General features: G+C 34.0%; 4 protein-coding genes across 4 annotated transcripts; 2 read left to right on the forward strand and 2 right to left on the reverse strand.

Annotated features, from left to right (window-relative positions):
* The first annotated feature begins 4,865 nt into the window (after positions 1 to 4,865).
* LOC113497270 (putative protein FAM10A4) lies at positions 4,866 to 9,403 on the forward strand. Its single transcript, XM_026876745.1, has 9 exons — positions 4,866 to 4,994; positions 5,125 to 5,333; positions 6,015 to 6,106; positions 6,649 to 6,860; positions 6,974 to 7,083; positions 7,242 to 7,401; positions 7,641 to 7,847; positions 8,016 to 8,157; positions 8,296 to 9,403. The coding sequence occupies exons 2-9, from the start codon at positions 5,149 to 5,151 to the stop codon at positions 8,379 to 8,381; spliced, it is 1,194 nt and encodes a 397-aa protein (XP_026732546.1). The 5' UTR covers positions 4,866 to 4,994; positions 5,125 to 5,148; the 3' UTR covers positions 8,382 to 9,403.
* A 767-nt stretch (positions 9,404 to 10,170) lies between these two features.
* Positions 10,171 to 11,746, reverse strand: LOC113497271 (39S ribosomal protein L38, mitochondrial). The gene is made up of 4 exons (XM_026876746.1): positions 11,481 to 11,746; positions 10,804 to 11,372; positions 10,567 to 10,725; positions 10,171 to 10,481 (listed from the first exon to the last, which is right to left on the reverse strand). The coding sequence occupies exons 1-4, from the start codon at positions 11,660 to 11,662 to the stop codon at positions 10,207 to 10,209; spliced, it is 1,185 nt and encodes a 394-aa protein (XP_026732547.1). The 5' UTR covers positions 11,663 to 11,746; the 3' UTR covers positions 10,171 to 10,206.
* Positions 11,747 to 12,928: 1,182 nt separating this feature from the next.
* On the forward strand, positions 12,929 to 18,282 carry LOC113497621 (lysine-specific demethylase lid-like). Its single transcript, XM_026877218.1, has one exon. The coding sequence runs from the start codon at positions 13,702 to 13,704 to the stop codon at positions 16,135 to 16,137; it is 2,436 nt and encodes an 811-aa protein (XP_026733019.1). The 5' UTR covers positions 12,929 to 13,701; the 3' UTR covers positions 16,138 to 18,282.
* Positions 18,283 to 18,837: 555 nt separating this feature from the next.
* LOC113497622 (synaptic vesicle 2-related protein) lies at positions 18,838 to 26,730 on the reverse strand. Its single transcript, XM_026877219.1, has 13 exons — positions 26,516 to 26,730; positions 26,104 to 26,263; positions 25,521 to 25,617; positions 24,820 to 24,944; positions 24,668 to 24,731; positions 24,008 to 24,133; positions 23,858 to 23,929; positions 23,294 to 23,433; positions 22,828 to 22,988; positions 22,163 to 22,271; positions 21,998 to 22,082; positions 21,709 to 21,798; positions 18,838 to 21,072 (listed from the first exon to the last, which is right to left on the reverse strand). The coding sequence occupies exons 1-13, from the start codon at positions 26,634 to 26,636 to the stop codon at positions 20,935 to 20,937; spliced, it is 1,488 nt and encodes a 495-aa protein (XP_026733020.1). The 5' UTR covers positions 26,637 to 26,730; the 3' UTR covers positions 18,838 to 20,934.

Below are 26,730 nucleotides of genomic sequence, written 5' to 3' on the forward strand. Positions count from 1 at the left end.
TCATTTCTGATTCGGTTAATTTAATTCATAACAATACAAATCCCCGAACAACATTCACTTTAAAGCTTCGTTTTTTGTTAATTAACTGGGACTTTTCCCATAAGCCGATTTCCACACAATCCACTAAATTCCATAATATGCGGTTACATACTGATACTGGCCGTAGGTAACTGCACTGGCTTTGATTAATTGCAATACTACTTCCTTGGTCTCAATTTCAAATCCGATTAACGGTTTTGAGCTAATTTCCTGTCGGACGGAGAGATTTTAGATTGATACTTAACAATTTTAGACTTGAAGCGAAATTACCAATACCATCTTACACTATACTTACCTTTTCTTTAATTTATAAACACTCTCAAGTTAAGTTTTGCTTATGTAATTTTAATATTCATATTATTTGCCTGCCCTATTAATTGTATATCTCAAGTCTCAACTAATAATTTACAAAAGAAAACTACTGATGGTACCTACACTGCCATCTACTAGAAACATGGTGAACTATGTTCCTACGCTTAAACGGCTAATTTGCGGCCCGCAAATCAGCCGGTCATGTAACAGGTGGTCGAGAACGTACTTGTTTCTTCAGATAGGCAAAAGAGGTCTCTCTAATGAAAAAAACATCCTAATTTCATCTTATCGTGGAGATGATGCATAGCGGGACGAACTCTCGACCCCTTCGTACAAAACTGGCTTCCGTAAGCCATAGAAGAGCTGTGAGTTAAAGTTAGTAGAAGCGTGCCAAAATTGCACTACAGGTAGGTAAGTACCTACCTACCTACGTCACTCTTATGACCGATATGTTCTTATAAGAAACTCGATTCCATATTTGACTTTGAGTTCCTATATTTCGAAATTAGAACTCGTTAGTTAGTCATTCGTCTAAATCTTCAAGTCCTTTGGGTCCTATGAGCCTATTCGAGTCTATTAAATCCATTAAAGATAGACTGAGTCATGAACAGACTGAGTAATGCAATCCAAATCAATTCAGTTCAAAGTAAATTACCCTTTCTTATGACGCAGTCGGGTAAAAAGGAAACAGAAAAAATGATTTTTTTGAGATGCCAAAGATACATTACTAGTATAAGGAATTAAAACACTTTGTGCAAGTAAGTACACTATAATAATATTAAGTTATTCGTTAAACTGTTGTAGTTATCTTGAGGTACAGTTAGTCTTGAATTTGTTATAAAGAGTCAAATATAGTTTTATCCCTCTCAACATTACGTCCTCATCTTGTTATAGCGAACAACTTATTAATCATAGCGTGTTTTTAATTTAAAAGACAATTAGGGGTGAAAAATACTTTTTTAAATCTTGAAACCTCCACCATTCGCTAGCGAAAATCCGCAACAAGCCCTTTTCTTAAAGATATACATGCAAACGGCTTTCGTTCGAGAACATATGATTAAATTTTAAAATTGTAGATTTTTGTTGACATTTTTATAATGATGTTTCGCTTTTCTGCTACTGATAAGGAACACCTTTTACTTTTCTCAGCCATTGCACTTAGAATCTTCAACAATGTCAGTTCAATAGTGACGGGCGGCAATGTAGGTATAACAATATGACGTTACAACGTACATTACTTTCCAACCAGCAATCAATCGTTTTGCGAAAAACCTTGGCGAATCCTGTAGCTGTAATAATAACATCGATGGATACGATATAAAGAGGTTTTGAGCTAACAAAATTCGTCAATTAGAGATATTTTATCTCGACGGTTGAAAAATAGTTCAAAAAAGTTGGTCGTTCATATTCATAATCACAGCATTGGCCAGTTGTGGCCACTATAACGGGGCTTAAAGGTCCCCCCTTCGCGGGAACTCACAATAGCAGTGAGACTCCATCACTCCGTGTTCGAAGTTCCAAGATGCTAGCAGCAATCCGAACGCCTCTGACTGAATTGGTCCAAGTGCATACAATTTCCGTGGATAACTACACTATAGAGTGACATTGGGTTTCCTGTCCATATGTTCTATCGTCGTCGCTCCTGGCACATTATTTGGTGAAGCTATCGACTGTATATTTGAAAATATACCCTGCAAAAAGCTCAACAATTGGTGCATTACAAATGGAACCTTTTCCGTGGAAGCAGATCCGGGGAACGAAGGGAAACCAGAAAAAGTATTTTCAAGCTACGACGCCAAAGAAGACATATTAAGGTACCACCACTACTATAGATGGGTTTGCATCTCTCTCACTGTCTAGGCCTTATTATTTTATGTGCCATTATATTTGGAAAACTTTAGAAGGCGGAAAGCTCATAGCGTACTCTTCTGGGTTAGAATCTCCGGTTTTAAGCAAAGCTTGCGTCAAGGAAAACCTGGAACCTTTAGTTAAATACATTTATAAAACGCTGCATACCCATAAGAGCTATGCTTACAAATATTTCGCGTGTGAACTGTTAAATTTGATAAATATTACTGGACAAATAATTTACTTGAATGTCTTTCTTGACGAGATTTTGCACTGTACGGAATCAATGTTTTAACGTCTGCAGGCAACATCATCCTGCTGATCGACTTTTCCCCACTGTATCAAGATGTATTTATTTTCAATATGGAAACACAGGCAAGTTGAAAGAATTGCCTGCGGTTTGCGTGCATTTACAAAATTCCATTAATGTAAAAATATATTTTCTTCTATGGTGGTGGTTTTATCTCCTAGCTATCATAAGTGCACTCGTGGTGATATACCTATCGCTTAATAATAATAACCTCCCCATCTATAAGATTGAGGTCCAGAATTCAAACATCGAGTGGTGGATCGATAAGTGGTGTGAACGTTATTCATAAATTTTACAGAAACCTAGACATCGGCGACTGGTTCCTCCTGCAAAAGCATAAACAAAATGTTAGTTCGACAGCCTACAAACAGATTGTGACCCGAGTCGCTGAACGTTTTGCCTCTAAATCTGCAGCTGTTTAAAATAATTCCTCATATTTTAATGTTTAATGCCTTAATCAATTAAATAATGTGTATGTCTAAGTTCTCATATAAAGCGACGGCTACATTCATGTATTTGGAGTGTATAATTTTCAATAAATACCTGTGTTAAAAGTGGATCATTTTTATTTCTTCCCGTATATGGCATGGTCTATAGAGTTGAGTTTACTTATATATTTATAGTTTATACCTTTGCATTACGATTTCTCTACGAACAACCTTTTTACAACGTTTTTTTAAGTATCAAGATACATTGTGAATACCTCTTATTAACGAATTTTGTCAACTCTAAACCTCTTTACAACGTATCATCATTTTTGAAATGTTTGTACCAGTAGGCTAGCAGGGTTCAAGATTTCAATTGTACGTTACGTAGAGTAATTTGATAATGATGTATTAACATTTAGTTCGTAATGTTGAGGCAAATTAATCAGTTTTTACTCTCTAGGTATAACAAATCTTAGACCGACCGTATCTCAATGTAACAACTTAGTTTATAACGTATTAGTATATAACGAATTTTTACGAGTAACTGTCGGTTTTGTTTTGCTTTTTGAATGAAAACCAAGCTATGATTTCAGTGAGTTATAATATTGTTCGATGTAACATGATGATTACGTAATGTTGAGATCAATAAAACTATTTTTTACTCATCTTAAACAAATACAAAATGTATCGTATAATGCTTTTAAACTTGAAAAAATTAAAAATTATCCATCAAGGCCGAATCCCATTTCTAAATTTATTATACACTAGCTGTTGCCCGCGACTTCGTCCCCGTGGGTAGAAGATATAAGTTATGATTTATACCTGCCCTGTGTTTTCAAATTTTCCATTTTATCTTCGCTCCTATTAGTCGCAGCGTGATGGTTTATAGCCTAAATCCCTTCCTCGATGAATGGTCTATTCAACACAAAAATATTTTTTCAATTTGGATCAGTAGTTCTTGAGATTAGCGCGTTCAAACAAACAAACTCTTCAGCTTTATATATTAGTAGGTATAGATATAGATTTAAAAAAAACTGTAAGTATGAAATCTATATATAGATGTAGATAGTAATGAACTCGCCAGGTTTTTTCGTTACAGGGTCCCGATTCTGCTATTTTATAATGGCCGATAATTGAATGGCAATTGGATTAAATTTGAAATTATTATTATTATCTTAAGCATTTAGCCAATACAATAATTCGAAGTTAATTGTATTGGCCTTGAGTGTCCCGCACTGAATTTCCAATTATTGTATAGAAAAATGAAAAAGAGAATACAAAAATTGTAAATAGCAGAACTGGGCCCTGAATGAAGGCAAAAAAAATAAACGAAGAAAATAAAAAAATGTTACTTCCAGACCAAAGATCAAGCTTTGAAAAAATGAATCAAATAAAATATCCAGTACCTGTCTTCCGAGATATTTATGTACATATATATGAACGTACATACAAACAAAATGCAAGTACCTATTCTTTGAAAAAAACATTCAGTGTACAGTTTTCGCTTTTCTACGACCACGGTTCATGAAATACAGCCTTTTTGCCCTTCAGGTGCCTACGAAACAATTGAAAACGTGAATAGTGATATTTGAAATTTTCGTACTTTGCAACTAGTTATTTATTAAAACTGCGTCTACCATTGCCGCTATTTACTATGGCCAAAGAAGGAATGGAAAGTGGATTAAATTTTACAATAGGTATTAGTATTCTCCTGAGCATTTTGCCAACACAATATTATTGAAAATTCAGTTCGAAGCGGAACACTCATTGGCAATACAATGGCATAATTTATAAACTGATTTTGTATAGAATAATATTAATTTGTTGATATAACTATGAAAACTGGGATTAGTAACCGAGTGAAAAATAAATAATTGTAAATCAGCAGAATAACCAAAATGTCTTTGTCAAACCAATTATTATCTGTGGCTGTGGAAAAAGCGAGAACAATCCGATTCCCATCCGATTCCGTGGTTTCGTTTCTGAAGACACGGAGTGTCAATTCATTTTGTTTTATGCGGTTTATGCAGTGCAGTATTCTAGTATTTCATTAGAAAGTAAGCCAATTATTTTATTAAATCCATCCATCGAGATCTGATAATTTGCTCCTGTGTCACGTCTTGATTCGAATCAACTCGTAACTATATTATTCTTGTGTTAACAATAATTATTCGTTGTTGCCGGTAGGTTTATCAGTGATAATCAAGAAAGATGAATTGTCCATTCAACGATGAACAGCTGTCACAATTAAAAGCATTTGTCGAGTTTTGCAAAGGAGAACCGCAGATTATTCATCATCCAAAACTAACGTTCTTTAAAGATTACCTCGCATCTTTAGGGGTAACTATTCCGGCCCCAACCTTTGGTACTAAGAACTTTACACCTTCCGGCGATACGTAAGTAAATTAACATAATTAATTCTCGTTGAAATTCTTTCATTTGCATTTTCGAGTGTCTACATAAAGGAATAGAACATTTTGCTTATAAATAGTCAATTTAGAATTCATGAAAATATTTTTGGTTAGATCAATAGATAGCAAAATAGATTCCCAGTATGTACAATAGAAATCTGAAGAATAAAGTCAATAATTGATTTTTTTTAATGAAGTTAGTGTTCTGTGCAATAGCACTCTCATGATACACTAAAATACTGATCATGATAAATCATGAAAAAGTTTATTGACTTCATAATAAATATTGGTCGACGATTTTGAAAACTTGAACAAAACTTAATTAATGGATAGAGTAAAGAGTCCGGAGCCTTGGAATCATATATCCTCAACCTCTTCCATGTACCTAATACTTTTAACTACTAGCATACATGTATAGCTGTAATCTTGATTTAATTTCCCATTGTACTGCGTGAAGTCCCAGTAAGTGTGTCATCTGATGAGCTAATGTAACAATTTTGGTTATACCATTACTGTCCCACAGCAGGGCAAAGGCCTCCCTTAGATTTTTCCACTCTGTCTGGTCTGTAGCTTTTTCCATCCATTATTTGTGTGTATTTTTTGTATGTTTATTTAATTAAAATCTTCATAGTGTCTTGCAATTAATAATGCATTAAATTATTTCAGCAACACGGCAAATAGCAATGCTGAGGAAAAAGGTCACTCGTCATCTGATGAGGAATCAACAGCTGAGTCTGATGTTGAACTGGATATGGAAGGTAAAACAACTGGTCTTTTTGGTTAAACTTATTCAACTTAATTTTGGATAAGCGCTGGCATAAACCTCATTAGGCTGCACCAGGCCTGTGAATACTGGTCAATTTAAAAAAAACCAGTTCATTAGAAACACCATACATTTTCTGAAAACTCATTTACCATTTGAATCCTCTCTAACGGAATTAAGATAAATGGGTTCTGTTCAAATTAGTGGTGGTGTTGGTGATTAATTAGTTTACTCCACTCAGAATAACTCTTTGAATGGTGCATTCTTACTAGCATCTCAGTTCAGTTTTTTTTTTTAATAAATGATGAATGTAACAAAAAAAACGAAATGTTCTAAAGATAAACATGCAATTGTAAATGATGATGTTTAGACATTCATAATTACTATGTAGGTACTGCAAATATTCACATGTATTTGAAAAAATATTGAAATGTGCTTTGATTGAAACCTATTTTACCAAAATTATACTTATATTCATTAGTGTTAATAATAATTTAGGCACACATTTGACTTTTAATTATTTTGTTTTAACAATAGGTGTCATAGAACCAGACATAGTTGACAATTCTCAAGTTATGGGTGATTTGGAAAAGGAAGTCACAGATGAGGAAAGAGATCAGTCTGATGAAAAGAGGTCTGAAGCAATGAGAGCATTCTCGGAGCAACAGTTTGATGAAGCCATCAAACTGTATAATGAAGCTATACAACTAAACCCGCAGAGTGCTTTACTTTTTGCTAAACGAGGACAGGTAAAAAAATCTTTTTAAATATCTAATGCATCTGAAGAATCCTTTACCTTTCTGTTTTTAATATAAATTGGGAATCTTACTATATTAATGGTATATTGTTTATGCTGTTTCAGGTATATCTTAAGATGAACAAACCAAATGCTTGCATCAAAGACTGTACACATGCTCTCGAACTCAATTGTGACAGTGCTGCAGCGTACAAATTCCGTGGACGTGCATACAGGTATGCACATATATATTATTACTTTATTAGTATTTGCAACCAATATTAAAAATTACAAAGTAAACAACATTGTGCTCGGTAGAAAGTTTACTTTATATTTATTTTGGTTTATGAAAAAAATTGGTATGTTTGTAATTTTAATTTTTAAAATCTATCAGGTTACTGGGCAAATTCGAAGAGGCTTCTCACGATCTTTGCGAATCTCTGAAGATTGACTATGATGATCAAACTAATGAGTGGCTGACTGAGGTCAAACCTAACGCCGAAAAACTACGCCAACACAAGCTTAGTGCACAACGCAAGAAAGAAGAAAGAGAGGTAAGACAAAGAGACTGAAATGGACTAAACTCATCCAAATACCTCTTATATGTTCCTACACATAAAAGTTATTGCAACTTGTTTCATGAGTGAAGTCACTTAACTAATTACCTTTGTATGTGTACCTTTCTTTGTAAATTTTGTATGTATCTACCTGTGTAACTGTATTTAAACAAAAGACAACTTCTATATTATGTTAGCCTGCGAGTAAGGTTTTCTTAAACATATTTAATATTCAGCATCGTGAGAAGTTGCGCAGAGCTCGCAAAGCGCAAGAGGCTCGCGCCCGCGCCGCCCGCGCCCAGGCCGAGGCCAGCGCGCGCGCGCCCCCCGCCGGCGCCTTCCCGGGCGCGGGCGCCGGCGCCGGCGGCGGCTTCCCCGCCGGACTCAACCCGCAAGACTTCAGCAACCTTCTGTTTGACCAAGAAATAATGGCCGCCTTCCAGGTATGTGCAAACTAACTGAATAATTTCAGGGACAAATATGACAAAAAAAATAAACAAATTTACTTAAAAATAATCTCCATGAAACTAAAGCTAGATCAGATGCAAACAGCACCCATGCTCAATATATATTTTGTGTTTGTCAACATTTGATTATGTTTTTACTTTTAGGATCCAGAGGTGGCTCTAGCATTCCAGGATGTGTCCTCTAATCCAGCTAACTTCGTAAAGTACCAAAACAATCCGAAAATTGCTGCAGTTATAGAGAAACTTCAATCTAAACTCGGAAAGGGTGGTGCAGGTGGTTTCCCAGGTATTAAAATCAATCATGACAAATAATATAATGCTAGTATATCTTAAATCTTTAAGGTCGCCCATATTTTCATATCCCTTTTATAAGAAAATATTCTCCGTATCCGAGGAATTTTATTTTTATACTAAACTTTTTCAGGATTTGGTGGCGCTGGGGGTGCTGGGGGCGCACCCGGAGCGGGAGGACCGAAAGGACCGACGGATGATGATTTTGGGCTAGATTAGAGTACATCATCCAATTGGGCTCCAAACTCATGTAGTGTGTAATGTAACGATAATACTAGTTTTTTCGGAAACACCTTCACCTAGTCGCTTAATCTAATTGTTGGGGTTGGCATCCATTTTCTCCAGACACTTTTTGTCAGGCCTTACCAATTTAGGTGTCCCAGTTTTTTTTACTTATATGAAAGCTTTATTCCGTAGGTTCGAGCTGATGCTGAGTGTTCTCGTAACATTACACATAACCTGTATGGATCCTCCAGCTTTATAATATGCAATATTTGATATCCTAGTAATCAGTATTGCAAATTCACTTAGTATATAAAGTTACATAATAGCACTCGTATAATATTGAGTGGTTTATGTGAACACTCATAAACACCCATGTGTGTATATTCTAGACAGTTGATAAGTTTATGCTATGTCCTAATTTAAGCAACGAATTTTTTAAATTCCAGTTTTGTAGATTACTGATGCTTAATTTCGTCTTCAAAAAGACTAATGTTACTCCTTAAAATCTAGAATGAATTCATCACATTATTCATTTAAATTGATAATCACACATGATGTTTTTGATTAATTAGTGCCTAATGTGGTTTATACCGTATAATTTACCACAACATTTTATGTCATTAGCAATTAAATTTCTTAAATTTCCTATGGCCATATTACTTATTTTTTATGGAGTAAGTTCTTATTCTAAGGACTGTCGATTGCATTTGATCACAGCATTCTGTTGTAATTCAATCTCATAATTATATGTTATTTGTATAATGTGTATTGTATAAAATATTATATTTTTATTTAAATACTTTTTGTATAGGTACATGTTACGTTTCTTCTCAATTTTGTTCTCTCTCAAACAATAAGATCAAAACAATAACTTCTAACAGACCTGTTGGTTATATTGTATAGTTTAGTTAAAAGTACAGAACAATATAATTTTTCGCACTGCAAAATTAAATTACCCGATTGAGGAACATTCAATTTATATAATTAATGTTTATAAAATAAAAGTATGTAAAAGGTATTGCTTTTTAGTTGTGCATTTACGACAGCATTCAAAAAATAGTTTTTTAATGCCTGGGGCTGAGAGGGGGTCCACTAAAACGTGGAAGCGTATAATATTAAGGGATTATCAATGGGATATTATTAACATGGCGTGTATAGATCGTGGGTGTAAGTAGCAAAGATACGACATCAAATAATCGGTCCTGACTGGTATACCGGAGGTTGCGGGTACTGTTCCCATCCAGGACAAATGTTTGTTGTGTCTGGGTTTATACAATATTTGCTGTTTTTACACGTAAAAAAAAACTACTGAATAGATTTAGACGAAACATGGTATACAGATTATTTAGAACCAGTATTAGCACATAGGATAGTTTTGTCTCGATTGTATGTTCCTGTGGGTTCATTTTTGAGTTGTAGCGGGCGCCCGCACCGCGTGGTACATCTAGTATACGTATCTATAATACTAGCATTCGCCCGCGACTCTGTTCGCCCATTATTCTTTTTTAGGTTTGTTGAATCAAACCCTTAAGATTGCTTAGGAATAGTAAGTTTTGAGTGTGTACATTTGGCTCATGTCCTTACTTGTACAATACCATATGCCAAAAGCTACATAGAATTTATTACTACATTGTTTGTGTGTGTGTACGTTAGTTTGCTTTGTTACCAGTTTATACTTAAGCAACTGAAGAAATTTTAATAAAATTAAATAGCTAATGTGCTGGTTCAGGCAAATGGTATTACAAGTTCAGCTCAAATAACGAATTCATAAGTAAAACAACAATTTTATTTTTACCACTATCTAAATACTTTATTTAATCTAAACATCATTGATTCTACCCCATCCCAGCCTTATCTTCTTTTCATGTAGTTTCTGCCATGTTGGCATGCTCTTTGGCAAAGGCTGGGCATTAGGGAACCTTAATGGTGGTGGGGGTGCCTTGAATGGGTCTTCACCACTTAGCTTACGCAATAAATACTCCTTGTTGATCTGCTTTGGATCCCTATATTTGTCCATGTATAAGTTAAACGGTCTTCTGAGAGGAAACCATTCTTGAGGCCTTATGTATGGTTGAGGGAAGTCATACTCATAAACTGAAAGAGAATAGCATATTATTGCACATATTATAACATAAATAGGAACTTATAGTTTGTGTATTTCATCAATGAAAGGGTTTACCTGGTTCCTTGGTCTGCAGCACTTTATGGAAGAAATCTTTGACAGAAATGTCCCAGATGGTTTGATAAAATGCCAGCCCAGCAGGAGTAATTGCATCCTGGTACTTTTTATACCATTCCCTTGTTACAAAGGTCCTGTCTTCAAGTGATGCTGAAGATACTGAAAATTAAGAATTCAATATTAGAAAGCAATCTTCACAAAAAGCACTTAATGAAATAAACAAGGTTTGATATTTACCTTTGGGTAAGTCATATGTTACATTCTTTTCTTGTTTGTACAATACAAATGCATATCTGTGATATCCAGTCCCCTTCAATGGGAAAGGCTGCAGGTATTCAACAATAGTATCACCCTTCTCTACAGAATTGCCAGGAATATTAGCTACTAACCAATGTACATATTCTTTATCATTGTCAGTCAAATGTCCATCCAAGCTTGTGAGGGCTAATGTCCACAAACTGTCAGCATCAGCCTCATAATTAACAATAGGGTATTCAAGTGCTTCTGCTGGTTTTATAACATTCCCTGTATAAACTGGGAGGTATGAACCATTCTTCAAATCATACAAAACTTCCAAATTTAGATAAGGGACAAAATACCCTTCTCCATATAAATGTTCGAATATAGCATAGTGATCTGCTATTTGTTTCTTGTGCTGTGGGCCTAAAGTTTCAAGCCAAACATTTTTTGCTTCACTCAAATCAATCTCTAATTTTAAGTTTCGTGCTAGTTGCTCTTTATTTTTGTCTTCTTTTAATTGTTTGAGGTAGTCGGCTCGCGACAAACGCTCTTCGCCCGACGGTTTCCTGAAATATGCAAAGTCGTAATGTTAACATTGTTTAAGACTTAACACATAAGGAAAGTCTTCAGATTAATCATGTTAACATAAGACTAAATCGAAAAGATATACATACTTGATTCGAGGTAAACCAATATCAATTCTGGTGGTGTATAACTCATCTTTATAGTTCAGTTCGTCTAAACGTTCTTTTATCGTGCGGCAATAAATAGGGGCTTTGCCCCTTACTCTATGTCCACATCTTATCTGCTGTAATTGTATATTAACTGTCCGGACTGCCCGAAATGTAAGTAACATTTTTCACTAGCAATAAATAAATTAGCAGGCCAGCACTCAGCAGATACACTTCTCTTTAGGTTATGTTTTTGACATTTGACAATTCAAACAGTGTTACCTGTTTTTATCTAATAATAAAACAACTTGAAAAAATAGCCACAATCAAAATATATAAATTATTATGTACTTTAATCAAAATATATATATTATTATGTACTTTAAGAATCAACCCTTTTTGCAACTTAAATGTTATGATCCGAAATAATTTACTCACTTGAATTCTTAGCAAATGCACATCGTCGCTGAGATTTTCTTCGGAGAATAAAACGAAATCAGCTGATGATGATGATGTCCTCCTTTACCCAGCAGTGGGTTCTTAAACATGGTATAAAAACTATAACGAAGCTTTTCATCATCATCATCCACAGCCTTTATCCTCCCACTGCTGGGCATAGGCCTCCCCTTTCTCGTGCCATTTTCTACGGTAAATTGGATTTTTTTTTGTAAACGGAGCATTTACTTACCATTTACTATTGTTCATGAATAATAATGGTTAGGTAGTAAATGAACATTCTCTTTTTTAAGTAATCATCATTAACTCTTTAAGCTTTCAATGAATTCTCTACTGATTGATTTAAGACACTAAGCTGAATATCTACATTCTATAATAATGAAATGGCTACAGTCACAGCGCTAAGATCTGAAAAGCTTGTGCCAAATGTTGTTCCCGATACAAATTGTGTTTATAGCTATAATTTCATGTAATATTTTTAATGTTGTAATTCACTCTGACTTACGAACACGAACTTGAATGAACCTCTCGAATTAGTGTACTAGTACATTTTACCGAAATTAATATACAAATACTGTTTGAACTTAATTTAAAGTCTTGCACGTCTTCAGAATTTGTTGAAGGTCCATAAATAAGTAACATATTCATTTCACAAAAAACTTATGTAATACCTACAGTACGATCTAGAATAAAATATAAAGGCTCTCGTATTGTTACATTTCAAGTAGATGAGAAATATTTTCCAACAATTTCGTCTAGGTAATACTTACGTATGTTAACAGGCACTTTTTAAAAAACGCTTTAGTTTTCTTATAATTAAAAAATAGCATACATGTTAAAATCATTATGGACAAATACACAAAAAAGAAATGTACACTGCCCAATGTTCAACCTATGTGCCCTTGCCCTAAGTTTGATTTGCATTTATATGTAAGAAAGCAAATCAAAATGATGTATTCAGTTTTAAAAGCAAAGATTGTTATCAGAGGATCGGAAGAGGATAATTGTAATATGAGTTTTCTATGACAACTTGGTAATAACGCATAACAATCGACGATAAAAAAAATAAGGACTTATTTTTTTGGTCGTTGCACGAAAGTGAACCTACCGCCTACGCCATTTTTTATCTTTGTTGTCATGTTGTGTCTAATTGACGCAGAATTAAAGAAAATAATGTATTGATCATGTACCAACATAAAATATTAATTTCAAAATATGTTACAAAAGAGCGCTTCCATCAGCATCCGAAACAACGCGAGCCGACTATGTGACCAATGGGATTGAGGAAGAACATTTATCGTCTCTATGTGTACATATGTGTGCGTAATAATATTTTTGACGAGCAAGCTGCGTTTGAACGAGGCATCATCAATGAACGAAGTACGAACCGTACAGGCGAGGCGAGTGAGTTATCAAGTTACTAGCTGGCTGGTTGGGGCTGCTTACTAGCCCGATACAGCTTTTGTAAACGAAAATCGTATAATCAATACTAATTTTGTTTCAATATACTGTTAAATACGATTTGTGATCAAGGCAATCTGTGTTGATGCTATTAATCATATAAAACTGTTGGCTGTCTCAATAATATTGCGGAATAAATAGTAATGGCAGTGTTTTAGTGTATTTTACTATCTCAGTATTTTAGGAGCCATTTACACATGGCGAGAAGTCACGTACACTTTTACTACGAGTGAAATGTTTTTGTTTGTTACTTAAATACTGTGAAATAAAATATTACGTTAAAAGTGTACAATCTTACGTAGCGAACATGGATAGCAAGAATATCCAGAAAAATGCCATGCATAAAAGTGCAGAATTTACTTTCACTGCACCACCCGAGGCACCTGTATTCGAACCTACGCCCGAAGAATTTCTGGATCCTCTTGGCTATATAGCAAAAATTCGTCCAGTTGCAGAGAAAACAGGCATATGTAAAATTAAGCCCCCATCGCGCTGGCAGCCACCTTTTTCATTAGACGTGGACAAATTAAAATTCGTTCCTAGGATTCAGAAAGTGAACGAGTTGGAAGCCATAACGCGTTTGAAACTTTTGTTTCTTGAAAAAATATTAAAATTTTGGGATCTTCAAGGATCGCCGTTGAAAATACCCATGATCGAAAACAAAACATTAGATTTGTACTGTCTTAAATTCTGGGTCGACGAGGAAGGCGGCTTTGAAAATTGTAATAGCCCTAAAAAATGGCGTAAGATAGCCAATTCAATGGGATATAGTCAAAACACAAGTACTATGAATTTTTTAAGAAGTAACTATGAAAAGATTTTGTTACCTTATGAAATTTTTGAGAAAAGTAAAGCAGATATACTAAAAACAGTTAAGAAGACTGAAACTAAAACTGAAAAAAAGAGTGATGAAACAGGAAAAATTACAGAAGTACCCATTGAAAGGATCACAAAAATTAAAGAAGAATATGATTGTAAGGATGAGAAACCTCACACAAGTATTAAGAAAACAAAGACAGGATCTGATATCAAACTTGATGTTGATAGTTCAAAAGTGAAAACTGAATGTGAAGTCTTAAAACGTAATAGAGAATTGCAAAGGCTAGCCTGCTATGGACCTGGACCGAAAATGCCTGGACTAAATGATGAAGAATTTGATATTACAAAGTCAAGAAAAAGACCCCGCTATGACCTAGATCCGTTAGCCATTTACCAGTGTGCTATTTGTCAAAAAGATCACAGAGATGATTTACTGTTAATTTGCAATGGTTGTTCTGATACATACCATACATTTTGTCTAAAGCCACCACTCAGTGTGGTTCCAGATGGAGACTGGCGTTGCCCATGTTGTATTGCTGAAGAAGTCCACAAGCCTGCAGAGGCCTTTGGGTTTGCTCAAGCTGAGAGAGAATACACACTCCAACAGTTTGGAGAAATGGCTGACAAATTCAAATCAGATTATTTTGGTATGTCAGGACATTTAGTTCCAACAACTGTAGCTGAAAAGGAATTTTGGAGGATAATTTCCTCTGTTGAAGAAGATGTTACTGTAGAGTATGGTGCAGATTTGCACTCCATGGATCATGGATCAGGGTTTCCTACAAAATCTTCATTAAACCTCTATCCAGGGGATCAAGAGTATGTTGATTCCGGATGGAACTTAAATAATCTTCCAGTTCTTGATGGTTCTGTGTTAAGATTTATAAATGCTGACATATCTGGTATGACTGTGCCTTGGATGTATGTTGGTATGTGTTTTTCAGCATTTTGTTGGCATAATGAAGATCATTGGAGCTACTCTATTAATTATCTACATTGGGGTGAGGCAAAAACATGGTATGGAGTACCGGGTAGTGGGGCTGAATTGTTGGAGACAGCCATGAAAGCAGCAGCACCAGATCTCTTCAAATCACAACCAGATTTACTACATCAACTTGTGACAATTATGAACCCTAATATATTGATGGCAGCAGGTGTTCCAATCTATAGAACAGACCAACATGCTGGAGAGTTTGTGGTGACTTTTCCAAGAGCATACCATGCTGGTTTTAATCAAGGATACAACTTTGCGGAAGCTGTCAATTTTGCTCCTCCAGATTGGCTGAAGATAGGCCGTGAATGTATTATACACTATAAAAATCTAAAAAGGTTTTGTGTTTTCTCTCATGATGAATTGATTTGTAAAATGGCTCTAGAAGGAGATCGTTTAGATTTGGAGACTGCTTTAGAAACACAAAAGGAGTTAGTGAAAGCAACTGAAGAGGAAGGAACTTTAAGGGCCTTGATAGCCAAAAAAGGTCTTAAAAGTGTGCGCAGGACTGCATTTGAGTTACTTGGTGACGATGAACGACTATGTGAAGTGTGTAAAACTACATGTTTCTTATCCTCAGTGTCATGTATTGATTGTAAACACATGGTTTGTTTGCAGCATGCAGACAACCTTTGTCAATGTCCTCTAGGAAAAAAGACGTTAAACTATCGATATGATATGGATGAGCTGCATATAATGCTGCAAACAATTGATTTTAGAGTCAATAGTTTTGACAAGTGGATGACTGAAACAAAGAACATCCTGTTGCCCACAGCACCAGATATAGGGCGGCTTCAAAAGCTAAAGGCTTTGATAGATGAGGCAGAGGAACTTAAAATACCAAAGTGTGCATTGTTAGCACAGTTAAAGGAAGATTACACAAAAGCTTCAGAAAATGTTGAACCAATTGTCATAGAGTTGGATGATGATTAATTAATATAGACTGGTTTAGTACAAAATACTATCATCTTATAGAATAAGCACTACATGTTCTTACAATTACTAAAACTATATTGTATTGATTAGCTATATGATACCTATTTTCATTATGACATAACACATAGATTTTCATCACAAATGGCAGCTTTAAGCGCTCACACCCGGGTAATAGTGAGAAAGCATTGTGTGGGCACAGTTGAAATTGTTTAATTTACAGATTTAGGTTTATTTTGCTTCTTATTGAATATAAAACTGAATTATATTATTTTGATGTTAAATAATTGTATTGAAAATAAGTACTAAATGGACATTCTTGTATGTAAAACTATTTCAATAATATTGTGTATATTTGGGTCCTATTGAGTATTTTTTGACTGTAAATAATTATAGTTATGCTTTTCCATTTCTTGCTATGTTTGATTGAAGTAGGTATGACTTATTATTGTAGTGAGTTCCCACCGTATTATAATAAATAAGATTCTAAAATAATTTTAGTTTTCAATTAGTTATAATTATGTAAAATTATAAATTGTCGAACTCAGACAAACAATAGGGATTCTTTTTAACTAATGTCAAATAATGTCCCTGTGTTATTGATGCAAACATTATTGCATGCGTTGTCAGCTTCAATAAGAACTTAAAAGAATTTGTACCTAATTTGACTGTGAAATAAATAGGTATTAAAATATTTAAGACAAGGGTTGAAGTAAATTTACAATTGCAAATGATATCATGAGTATTATATAAGTAATAAAACACAATATAAAATATGGTGGAAAATTTGATGAAACTAAAAATAGGTCATACTTTTATTTGGTAAAATTTGCACAAGTCCTCATAACTTAGGTATATTGATCTCAGTAACAATCAGCATTATAAATATGTATTCACCAATAGCTTTATTAATTAGCCTTTTATACTTGAAAAAAGGTTGAAATTGATATGTATTTATGATGTTGAAAGTAATTACACACATTATACAATGCTTATATTATATACAATTGTAGGTATGTATTTATTATTAGAAGAGAGAATGTGTATGTCAGTTAAATCAATAGGTGACAGTATACTAAGATGTTGAATAACTATGTAAGCACTATGTGCAGCAGTTGGGTTCTCTAAATGTTTAATGCTTTATGAAAAATGAAGGGTCTTCCCTGTAATTTTACATATGTATAGAAAATGGGTTTTTGAGAACCACAAGGCGTGGGTAAAATATTATAGAATATCTTTGAAATTTGTTTGCTCTGATAGTTACCTGAATACATAAATATTAATAGGTATGTTAAATATTGAGTTCTCAAACATTTTTTTTCTATACATACCGTGAACTACCTACTTAAACAGAATTATATAAGGGCTGAGCAAATATCGCCTTATTCTAACCATCCTTATCATACAGTAGTATAGCTAGCTATTGATTAAAACTAACTAGAGTAGTAGATAGAATTTAAGAGTGAATGAATGTGTAAGTGGATATAATTGTTTTGAAGTAAATTAAGTACTTGTATATCAGGCTATGAAATGTGTATTACTCCTTTTTTCTATAAAGAAAGTCTTAGCCAAAATTGATATTTATTCTAGTAAATAATTAAGATTCTCCATCAATTAAGTTGAACGAGGCGCACTTTAAATTGGTTTGATAAGCCATTGCGTTTCTAGATGTTAATTTTAGTGAGTAAACAGAGTTGTTGACGAGCAAAGTATATTTAACAAATAATATAAGTCAAATACACTACTGGGGATTATTAGTACACTTGAGTACAAGAAATATGTATACATGTAGTAATCCGTACTTTTAGATTCATGTGTGTACAGAGTACATGAGGTGTCTAGAATTACCCTCCTTGTATACATTTATCTGTTCGTAAATGTACTTAAAATCTCCATTAACTTCGCCTATAGATTTACGTTTTAGATGTATGGCATTTTTTGACTGACAGCTTGTATTCATATGTTTAGTTAGACTTGATAGCGTTATTCTTAATTACAGTGAATGATTACTAGTAAATTATTATTGAGTTGTGTGATTTAAACTGTGATTTCAAAAATTTTATTTGCATCTGACAGATATGAGAAATAATGAGTGTGAGTATTAATTTCAATAGTGTTAAAATTAATTAAATTCTTATATTATAATAAGTCTTTTATTTTCTTTTCAACATTAAATCATTTTAGTTGAATTCAATTATTCAGGAACTAAGATTTGTATATCATGGTTTATCTACTCTCATTTGATTGACAGAAATCGCGCTTATTTTAAAGCATAATAAAAACGATATTGTGCATAAGTATTTTATTAAAATCGTGTAAAACTTAACATAAGCATAAATATTTTTGGTGTTATACCTGTGATTACATCACAATGAAGAACCATTAGAACTTAAAAAAATAGTACAATCCACATAAAACCTTAATATGTCTTAAATAAATGCTATAGTGTTTTCTTGTCAACAGAGGGTACAACGTTTTCATCTTAAACAATGTTTATAAAAAGTAGATGCACTCAGATATTAATTTTGTACCTAACGAAGTCTGAACTTAAATGTTAAGTTTGATCAAATTTTACAGAAGGGAAAAGCGTGTAAGTTTCATAAATTTGAAGATACAAAGTTATGATAAATAAATAAATGACGGAAAAATGTATTTTTAAAATTTAAGTTTAGTAAAAAAATCTATAAATAGGTAGGTAACTACATTTTTTATTATAGCGGATGCAAATATCAGTCGATATAATATTAATAAGTTTAGGTATAGATCTATTTGTACAAGAGAATATTTTGTGTAAAATACACACACTAAAACCTTTTTACATCCGAAGAGACAAATAACATAAAAATATCTTATGTTTAGGTTGTTAGTGTTTTGTGAAAATATTAAATTTATGGGTAAATAGAAAGTATTTGTTGCCGTTTACAATATATAGAAATATAGAATATCTAAGGCGGTATATTAAATGTATCTCTTAAATCAATATTCTTTAGTTATTATTTTCAAAACATATTTATCTATAGCACCGTATAGGTATAAGTACTGTATAAAATTTTCACAACCTATGTCACTAGTTACAAGTAGACACAAACTTAGACTAACGATTTTTTTAATTCGCCATAGTTTTGTTGATAATGATAAAATCGACATTAGGTAAGCTTTCATGCCCATTAATTCTAATAAATTTTAAAAATGTCAGGTTCCTAGTATATACCGTGTTTATATTAATGAAAAGTATATCTTTAAATAAAATAGGAAGTATGTGCTTTATTTAATTTTAAAAACAAACAGATTAGCTTGATAATGAACTATAAGACCGATAAGTTTTAGTGTACATATCACCCGCATGTAAAATGATAAAATAAACACTAATGCATTGACATTAGAGTCTTAAACCGTTAGTCTGTGATACCACTTTCATGTGCGGACTGTAGCGAATCATCACATGAAACAATCAAATATTTATCAGACACTAACCTGATCTTATCAACTTACATCATATTATTATGTTTATCAAATTTCATTTTTCAATGATAATTAACTGGTAGAAGTTAGGGAATGATAAGTTGAAAAATAGTTTGTCTGACCTCTTGATATTTTTTTATATATAAGCGTTACATAATATCTATATTACTAAGGAAGACTGGACGGATTTGTTTCTGAGTATTTATTAATAGTGAGTATTTTAAGTACATATTGCATTTATAAAATCTGAACAATCCTATTTAAAAAAAATATATCGAGTATATCGGTTTAATCTTGAAAATGCAAGCAAACTTATTTACGATTTTGAAATAAAAATAATAGAAGTGTGGGTTCGAAACTAGTCGGGCACCCCCGGTAAATACTCGTGAGTAAACAGTTTCATCATTTAATAATACAGTAGCGTTATCAATATTGGAAGTATTGGAACACATTACTTATCTGTATACCTATATTTCGGCGTAGCTAAAAATGGAGCACTGTTTTGCCAGCGACCGAGCTTTCGATCAACTAGGAAACAATCTGTTAAAGAATTGCCAACTAGATACCCGAACACGACATTCAAAATGACTACTAAAAGAGTATGTAGAACAAGGTTAGGGCTAAAATGACGCCCCCTTTCTGCTAACGGGTCATAGCTACACCCAAGCAAAAGCGCGAATATGCTTAACGTCTAAGCTAAGAAATACTGTTAATTATTCAGTCAAGCTTGCTAAGCGATAATGACTATTCAAGTAAGTACATAAAAAAGTTAAAAACTAATGTCAAAAATATCAGATCTAATCTCAAATGAGATAATTATCATTTTAGTACGTATTAAGAGATTTTTAAGTTATGAATAACACTTAAAGAATTTGTTTCTGATTAATACTATCAGATCGACTTATTTTTATCATTGTTCTGTGATTAATATTTGATCTTTTTTTTTTTATACAAAACGGCAGTCATTTCATTACTTTACTACTATTATGGACGAGTTGTTTATTAACCGCTGCCAGAGCGCTGTGACGTCACATCTTATCACATTTTTTACCAGTCACTTTTTGCAATTTCTACTAAGTAAACCTTAAAAATGTAGTTTAAATAAGTGCCTACATTTAGGTACAGAATTCATAAAAAATATCATTATCTGTGACCATTAAAAACTGGAAATACTCTGTAATTACCAGAGGCTTTGTAAAAATGCAAGTGAATCGACTTGTCAACAAAATACAGTCTTATTCTAGGTGTAAAAAACTGGTCTTAGGACACCACTAATCACTGGACTGTAGTACGAGTGTCCATTGATTTGAGAAATCGATTACACTATCGACTTGTTTAATTGTTAATCGTGACGGTGTCCCTCATCTCGCGCCCTTTGGTTTCTATCGGGAGTGCTAAGCAGGCTGCGGCGGCTAAAACGGCCACCAATGAGTATACGCTAGTTGCTATCACTATAGAATTCTTCAACAGGACCTGGAAAAATAATTTTGAAGTAATAGTAATAGTTAGTTAGGTATGAGAAAAAAGTTGGAATATTGATAGTTTTAAATCTAATACAGTAAATTATTATTTATTTAACTTGTCTACACCTATAACATTGGTACAGATGTAAAGTTACGATTTTCTTGTATATCATAAATTAGCAGTATTTTATTAATAAACTAATCATAAAAGAAATCAGTGAACATAAGATATACCTACATCAAAATTGACATTGACAAAAATCATTATGATTTTTAAAAACCTAAACGCTTGGGTGTCCATCTATGTCATAACGTGTCCCTCCCTGTTTCGGAAAGCGCGTTAAATTGTGGGTCACATCTTTGACAGCCGTCACGGGCAGTCAGAAGCTGAAGTCTGATAACCAGTTTAAGGGGTGTCGCGTTGCCCAGGTATCTAGGATAAACACTGGTACTTAGCTGCTTCCGGCTAGAACGGAAGTCGACCCCAAACAACCTTAAAAAACTACTTTTGGATTGCTCACACCGTACCTTATAGCGTGGATGACTCCCACCACTCGGCTATCCGTGGAGTCAATTGCGAAAGACGAATTATGAGGATATCCAGTCAGGAAAATGTATAAACTAATAACATGAGAATGATATGTACCTGTGCCACGTATGGTGTGATCATGGCGCCCAGCCTGGCCACAGCGCTGCAGGCGCCCACCGCCGTGGCTCGCAACGCCGTGGGGTACACCTATAATCATAGGTTTATTATTATTACTCGGACTGGCGGTGGAAGGAGTAGGATTAGGTGTTGTTGCGCAATTTGAGGGACTATGCCCAGTAGAAGACCTCGACAGGCTGAATTAAAGTCTTGTTTGAAGCTTCTTACTATAAATCTCTAAAAAGCCTTAGGCATATTTAATGAAAAATAAATATTTTTTACTACTTACTTCTGGCGTATAAACATAAGCTGCTTGAAATAGCCCGGCTATGATTCCTCTCGCAAGAAACAGAACACACGTCAGGAATGTACGACTGAAATTAACATTCTTTTTTTATTAAAGAATTATAGATTAAGAGAATAAGACTTCATTATTATATTATGTGATACTCACTTTCCGTTATAAATAAGAACGCAGACACACATAGCGAATATCACGAACTGGGTAGCCATCGTCTTTTTACGACCAAACTTCTCAATTATAAATATTGTTGCGAATATGCCTGAAACATACACATTGATATAATAATGAAAAATGGCGTTACAAATAAATATACGTTAGGTCCACAAAGTGTTTTGTTTTTATAGGGACAAGAGTTTATAATTATTAAGTGATGTCAAGGTTTACTCACGTGTATGCATCGGTGCCCGACTAGTTCCAACTAGCGTTTCACGTGAGTAAACCGTTAGATCATTTAATAATGAATCAGTCTCACGAGTGTTATTATAAAAAAGATTTTATAAATATGAACTTTTGATTGGCCTTAGTGGTTAGTGAACATGACTGCTATACCGGCGGTCGTGGGTTCGATTCTCACTCAGGACAAATGTTGGGTTAATGAGTGCGATCATTTTTTCTGTGTTTGGGTATAATTTATCTATATAATTTATGCATTTCAAAATATATAGGAATGTTTTTTTATTGTCAAGTACTCATAACAAGCTTTGCTTAGTTTGATACTAGATGGCGTAATGAGCACGTTGTGGAATAACTTGATTGCAGAATATGATTCTGTTTTTAAATCCTAGATAAAATAGTTGTTCAGTTGGTATAAGTACCGGGGAACTCTGCCAGCGTGGTCCACAGCAGGTCCATGTAGTCGGTGGTCTGCAGCGGGCGGCAGTCGGCGGCGCAGGCCTCCTCCAGGCCGCCCGCCTCCGTCTCGAACAGCTCCGTCGTCATCAGGACTAGCCCGTAGTAACAGAACGCGCACGACATCCTGAAACACGATACTTATACAATTAATAATAATCAGTAATGTCCTGTTTTTCTTTTGCAAGCTGGTGGATTTGCTCTTTTTTTCTTTTAAAAAACGACTGCCGTACTAAGGAATTTAATCCTTGTGTCCGGGGGGTTTCACAAACATTGAAGTCAAATACACAAAGACACTTGGACTCAGAAAAAGCATTTGTGGATCACACAAACGTTTGTGCTACGCGGGAATCGTTACCTTCGACCTAATCTTTCTTGTTAAAGGTGATAAAGCCACTATTAGCTACAATAGCTACCAATCTTAGTACATACCAAATGAACCAAAGCAATAAGCTGGTATTCCTCAGGTGTGGTATGAGCAGATGCTTTAGGCGGCCTCGTTGTCCGATCCCTACGGAGTCATCACAGACCAAGCGACCCAACAGCATGGGTCTTCCATTGTCTTGCGCTATCTGATAAAACAAATAAGAACTTTTATTGTGTTGCGAATTCGGCAAAAAAAAAAGACCGTGTGTTATTAGTCGACACAACTTAACTGGTGCACATAGAGAAATCCATTAGGCCTGATTCGCACAAGTACTTGGAAATGCATTTGTTCTATTTGAACGCTTATTCAACGCACGTTAAAAAAGCTCCCGTGCGAATCAGGCCTTACTGTTATCTAGATATTATTTATGACTGCCTGTATCGAAAGACCGATTTTTTACTAGATGGATGCATAACAGAAAAATAATTTAGTACTTATTATATTTAACTTTAGGTGTTTTGCATACAGCATTTTTTAAATTCTAAAGAAAATATTCTGTTCTTATAGATCTCTCTCTCTTATAATATGGATTACGGCATTAAAACATTTGGTTGAAAGGTAATAATTACCTGTTCCAACGTAGCAAGTGCTTTATCAGGTTCACCACTCGCTACATGATACCTTGCAGATTCCGGGAGCCACTGTAAAATACAAGAAATAATACTCAATAAACATTATTCAATGTTTGCAATATTAATAAAAAACTCAAAACAACTTACAGGGCATATAAGTGCGAAGAACAGTAGCGGTACGGTGGAGAGAGCAAGTAGCCAGTGTACGCCAAGCGTGGGCATCACCACTAACGCTAAAGCCACTTCCAGACACGCTCCTAACGCCCAGAAACACTGGTGAACATAAAAAGTATGGTTAGTAATGAAATGATAATTTAAGTGCGCAAAGGCCCAAGTAATAAGGCAAAACTAATGCAATTTTTCTAGACCGGATTTGTGGACATATACGGAAAAATCGTTTCAGTTTACTGTAGTTTGCTATAAGTAGTGACGAGTAAGTAGCGATTTTAAGACTGACGATACGAATATGAATCCTTCGGAGCCGTAGTCCAAAGTTAGGAATGAATGCAAACTGTTCATATGGGATCTTTATGTGAATGCGAGACAATGCATATTAGGCATAAGCATTCAACTTCTAAGGTAATATAAGTTTTAGCTTATATGTAGTATTTCAGGTATTAAACAAGATGCTTACGTTTAATAATCACAATCGTTTTAAAACGATAATAAATTAAGAAAGTTAGTACAACTGCAGCTGATTAAAAAAAACGTTGATGCGTGTCTGTAGCTTCGTAAGGATATTACTAGAAGTCCTTGACGTATTATTGTAATAGCTATAATTTTATTGTTTTGTATTATTATACTCACATCAAGTAGAACAACACATTTGGCCCGTTGTTTCGTTGGCAAAAATTCTGCATATAAAGTGACCCTGAAATCAAATCAAACTTCACTTTAAAATCTGTACAATATGAAACTGTGTATGAACAATAATGATTTGAATTAAAGCCTTTACTTACGATTGTGGTACACAGCCTATGGCGAATCCGACAAGACTTCTCAGAAATAATAACCACAAGAAGTTTGGAGCTATGGAACTTAATAAACCATAGTAAAACAGTAACACACCACACATACTTAAAGCCTGGAAAAGAATTATAAGCATTAAATAATAGCATTAAAAGTATTTTATGTTTTTATATATAAATTATATTTTTAATAACGGTTTAGCCACGCGCGTTAGTCGGGCCAGACCTTGATCATGACTTGACGCGGCGGCAGAGTCGCGAGTCGTACAGTTTGATTTGCGACCGATACGTGTGAGTAAACCGTTATTGAATGTTATTTTTAATCCACTTAAATCTTCTAATATATAAAATTCCCGTGTCACGATGTTAGTTACCGTACTCCTCCGAAACGGTTCGATTGATTTTTATGAAATTTTGTATACATTTTGGGTAGGTCTGAGAATAGAACAACATCTATTTTTCATACCCCTAAGTGTTAAGGGTTGCTCACACTAGTATATTATAATAATATCTAAATAAATAACAACAAAGCTAAAAAGTTTTTTGATTGTTAGGTTGTAGGTGCCTGTCCTCAAGCTGGTTGTCTATTTCAGGCAAGGTATAATGTCAAATGTATAGAATAGCAGAATGATTATGTTTCATTAATATAATACAATAATTTATAACAGTCAGGAAACATCAATTATACTCACTGTTTTTCTACCATACCGGTCACTAATGTTTCCCCAAAATGTGGAACTCAGCATCATTCCCATAAAAACTATAGTTGTAGTTAAAGCCTGCTGGTATCTGTAAATATTATATTTTAATTAATATTGACAATTTCTAAGATTTCAAGAAAAAAAGCAAGAGAAGAAATTATATTTCATTTGTTGAGGTACTTAAAAAATGTGAGCAATCTTGTCATAATGTTTTGGCTAAAAACTTAAGTAAAGCAACAGAACATTGGAGTATAAACCTTCTCTGCTTCAAAGTTTGAAATAGATTGTTAGAAAATGTAGCATAGAATTTTTATTCGAATTTATGTTTTTAAATTTCAATTTATTGTATTATTTTTTAAATTGAGATAAGGAACATTAATTTAATATCCAATAGATTTATTGTCCTCTTCTTCATTATTGTAACATTTTAAAATCTGAAATGATTATCTTCAGCCACCAGTTTGTTTTTTTAAATATTATATATATTGAATAAACTTGTAATATTCTTCTCGGATCATGTATTATTTAAGTTTCAGTAGATTATTATTATTACTAGTAGATACTTAGCACATACTTGCTGATATTCCATTCACAGTGTAGAGCTGGTGACAAAATGCTTAATATAGTCATTTCCATAGAGTCAGCCATCCAGCACAGTCCAGTAAACAGTGACAATTTAACTTGGAACCAACCAAAACCAAGCGCGTTCACAGCTTGAGTGACAGTGAAAGTGTCTGAAATATGCAATGTTAGTTATTAACACACGATATGAAGTAGTTGCATAGTTCAAATAAATATAAAAGTTTTTTATGACAAATGATTGATGTCAGATTTCTAATTTGTGAACATGGCTGAATGCTACTTGTATTCACTTAAAGACACATAGCTTGAACCATTAAAGTTTCCGATATATATTGTAGGACCTGAATACTTTATATTCTATTAAGAACAATAACACTTTTTAAAGGAAATGAAAGTTTTCATACCGTCAGGCACGACTGACACTGATGCCATTTCTATTTCTTGAGGAGGCGGCATCGGCGGTCCCGGGGACCGAGCCCTTACATGACTGTCATCCAAGTCCTGGTAACCCCTATTCCGACCCATCTTGGATCACTAAGAACAACACCTTTGACGTGGAAAACAAAACTAACGGGAACTTTAGCGGCTTATAAATTAAACCATTTGAGTACAAAAACGG

This window comes from Trichoplusia ni, chromosome 9, assembly GCF_003590095.1.
Source record: "Trichoplusia ni isolate ovarian cell line Hi5 chromosome 9, tn1, whole genome shotgun sequence".
In the NCBI taxonomy this organism is placed as follows: domain Eukaryota; kingdom Metazoa; phylum Arthropoda; class Insecta; order Lepidoptera; family Noctuidae; genus Trichoplusia; species Trichoplusia ni.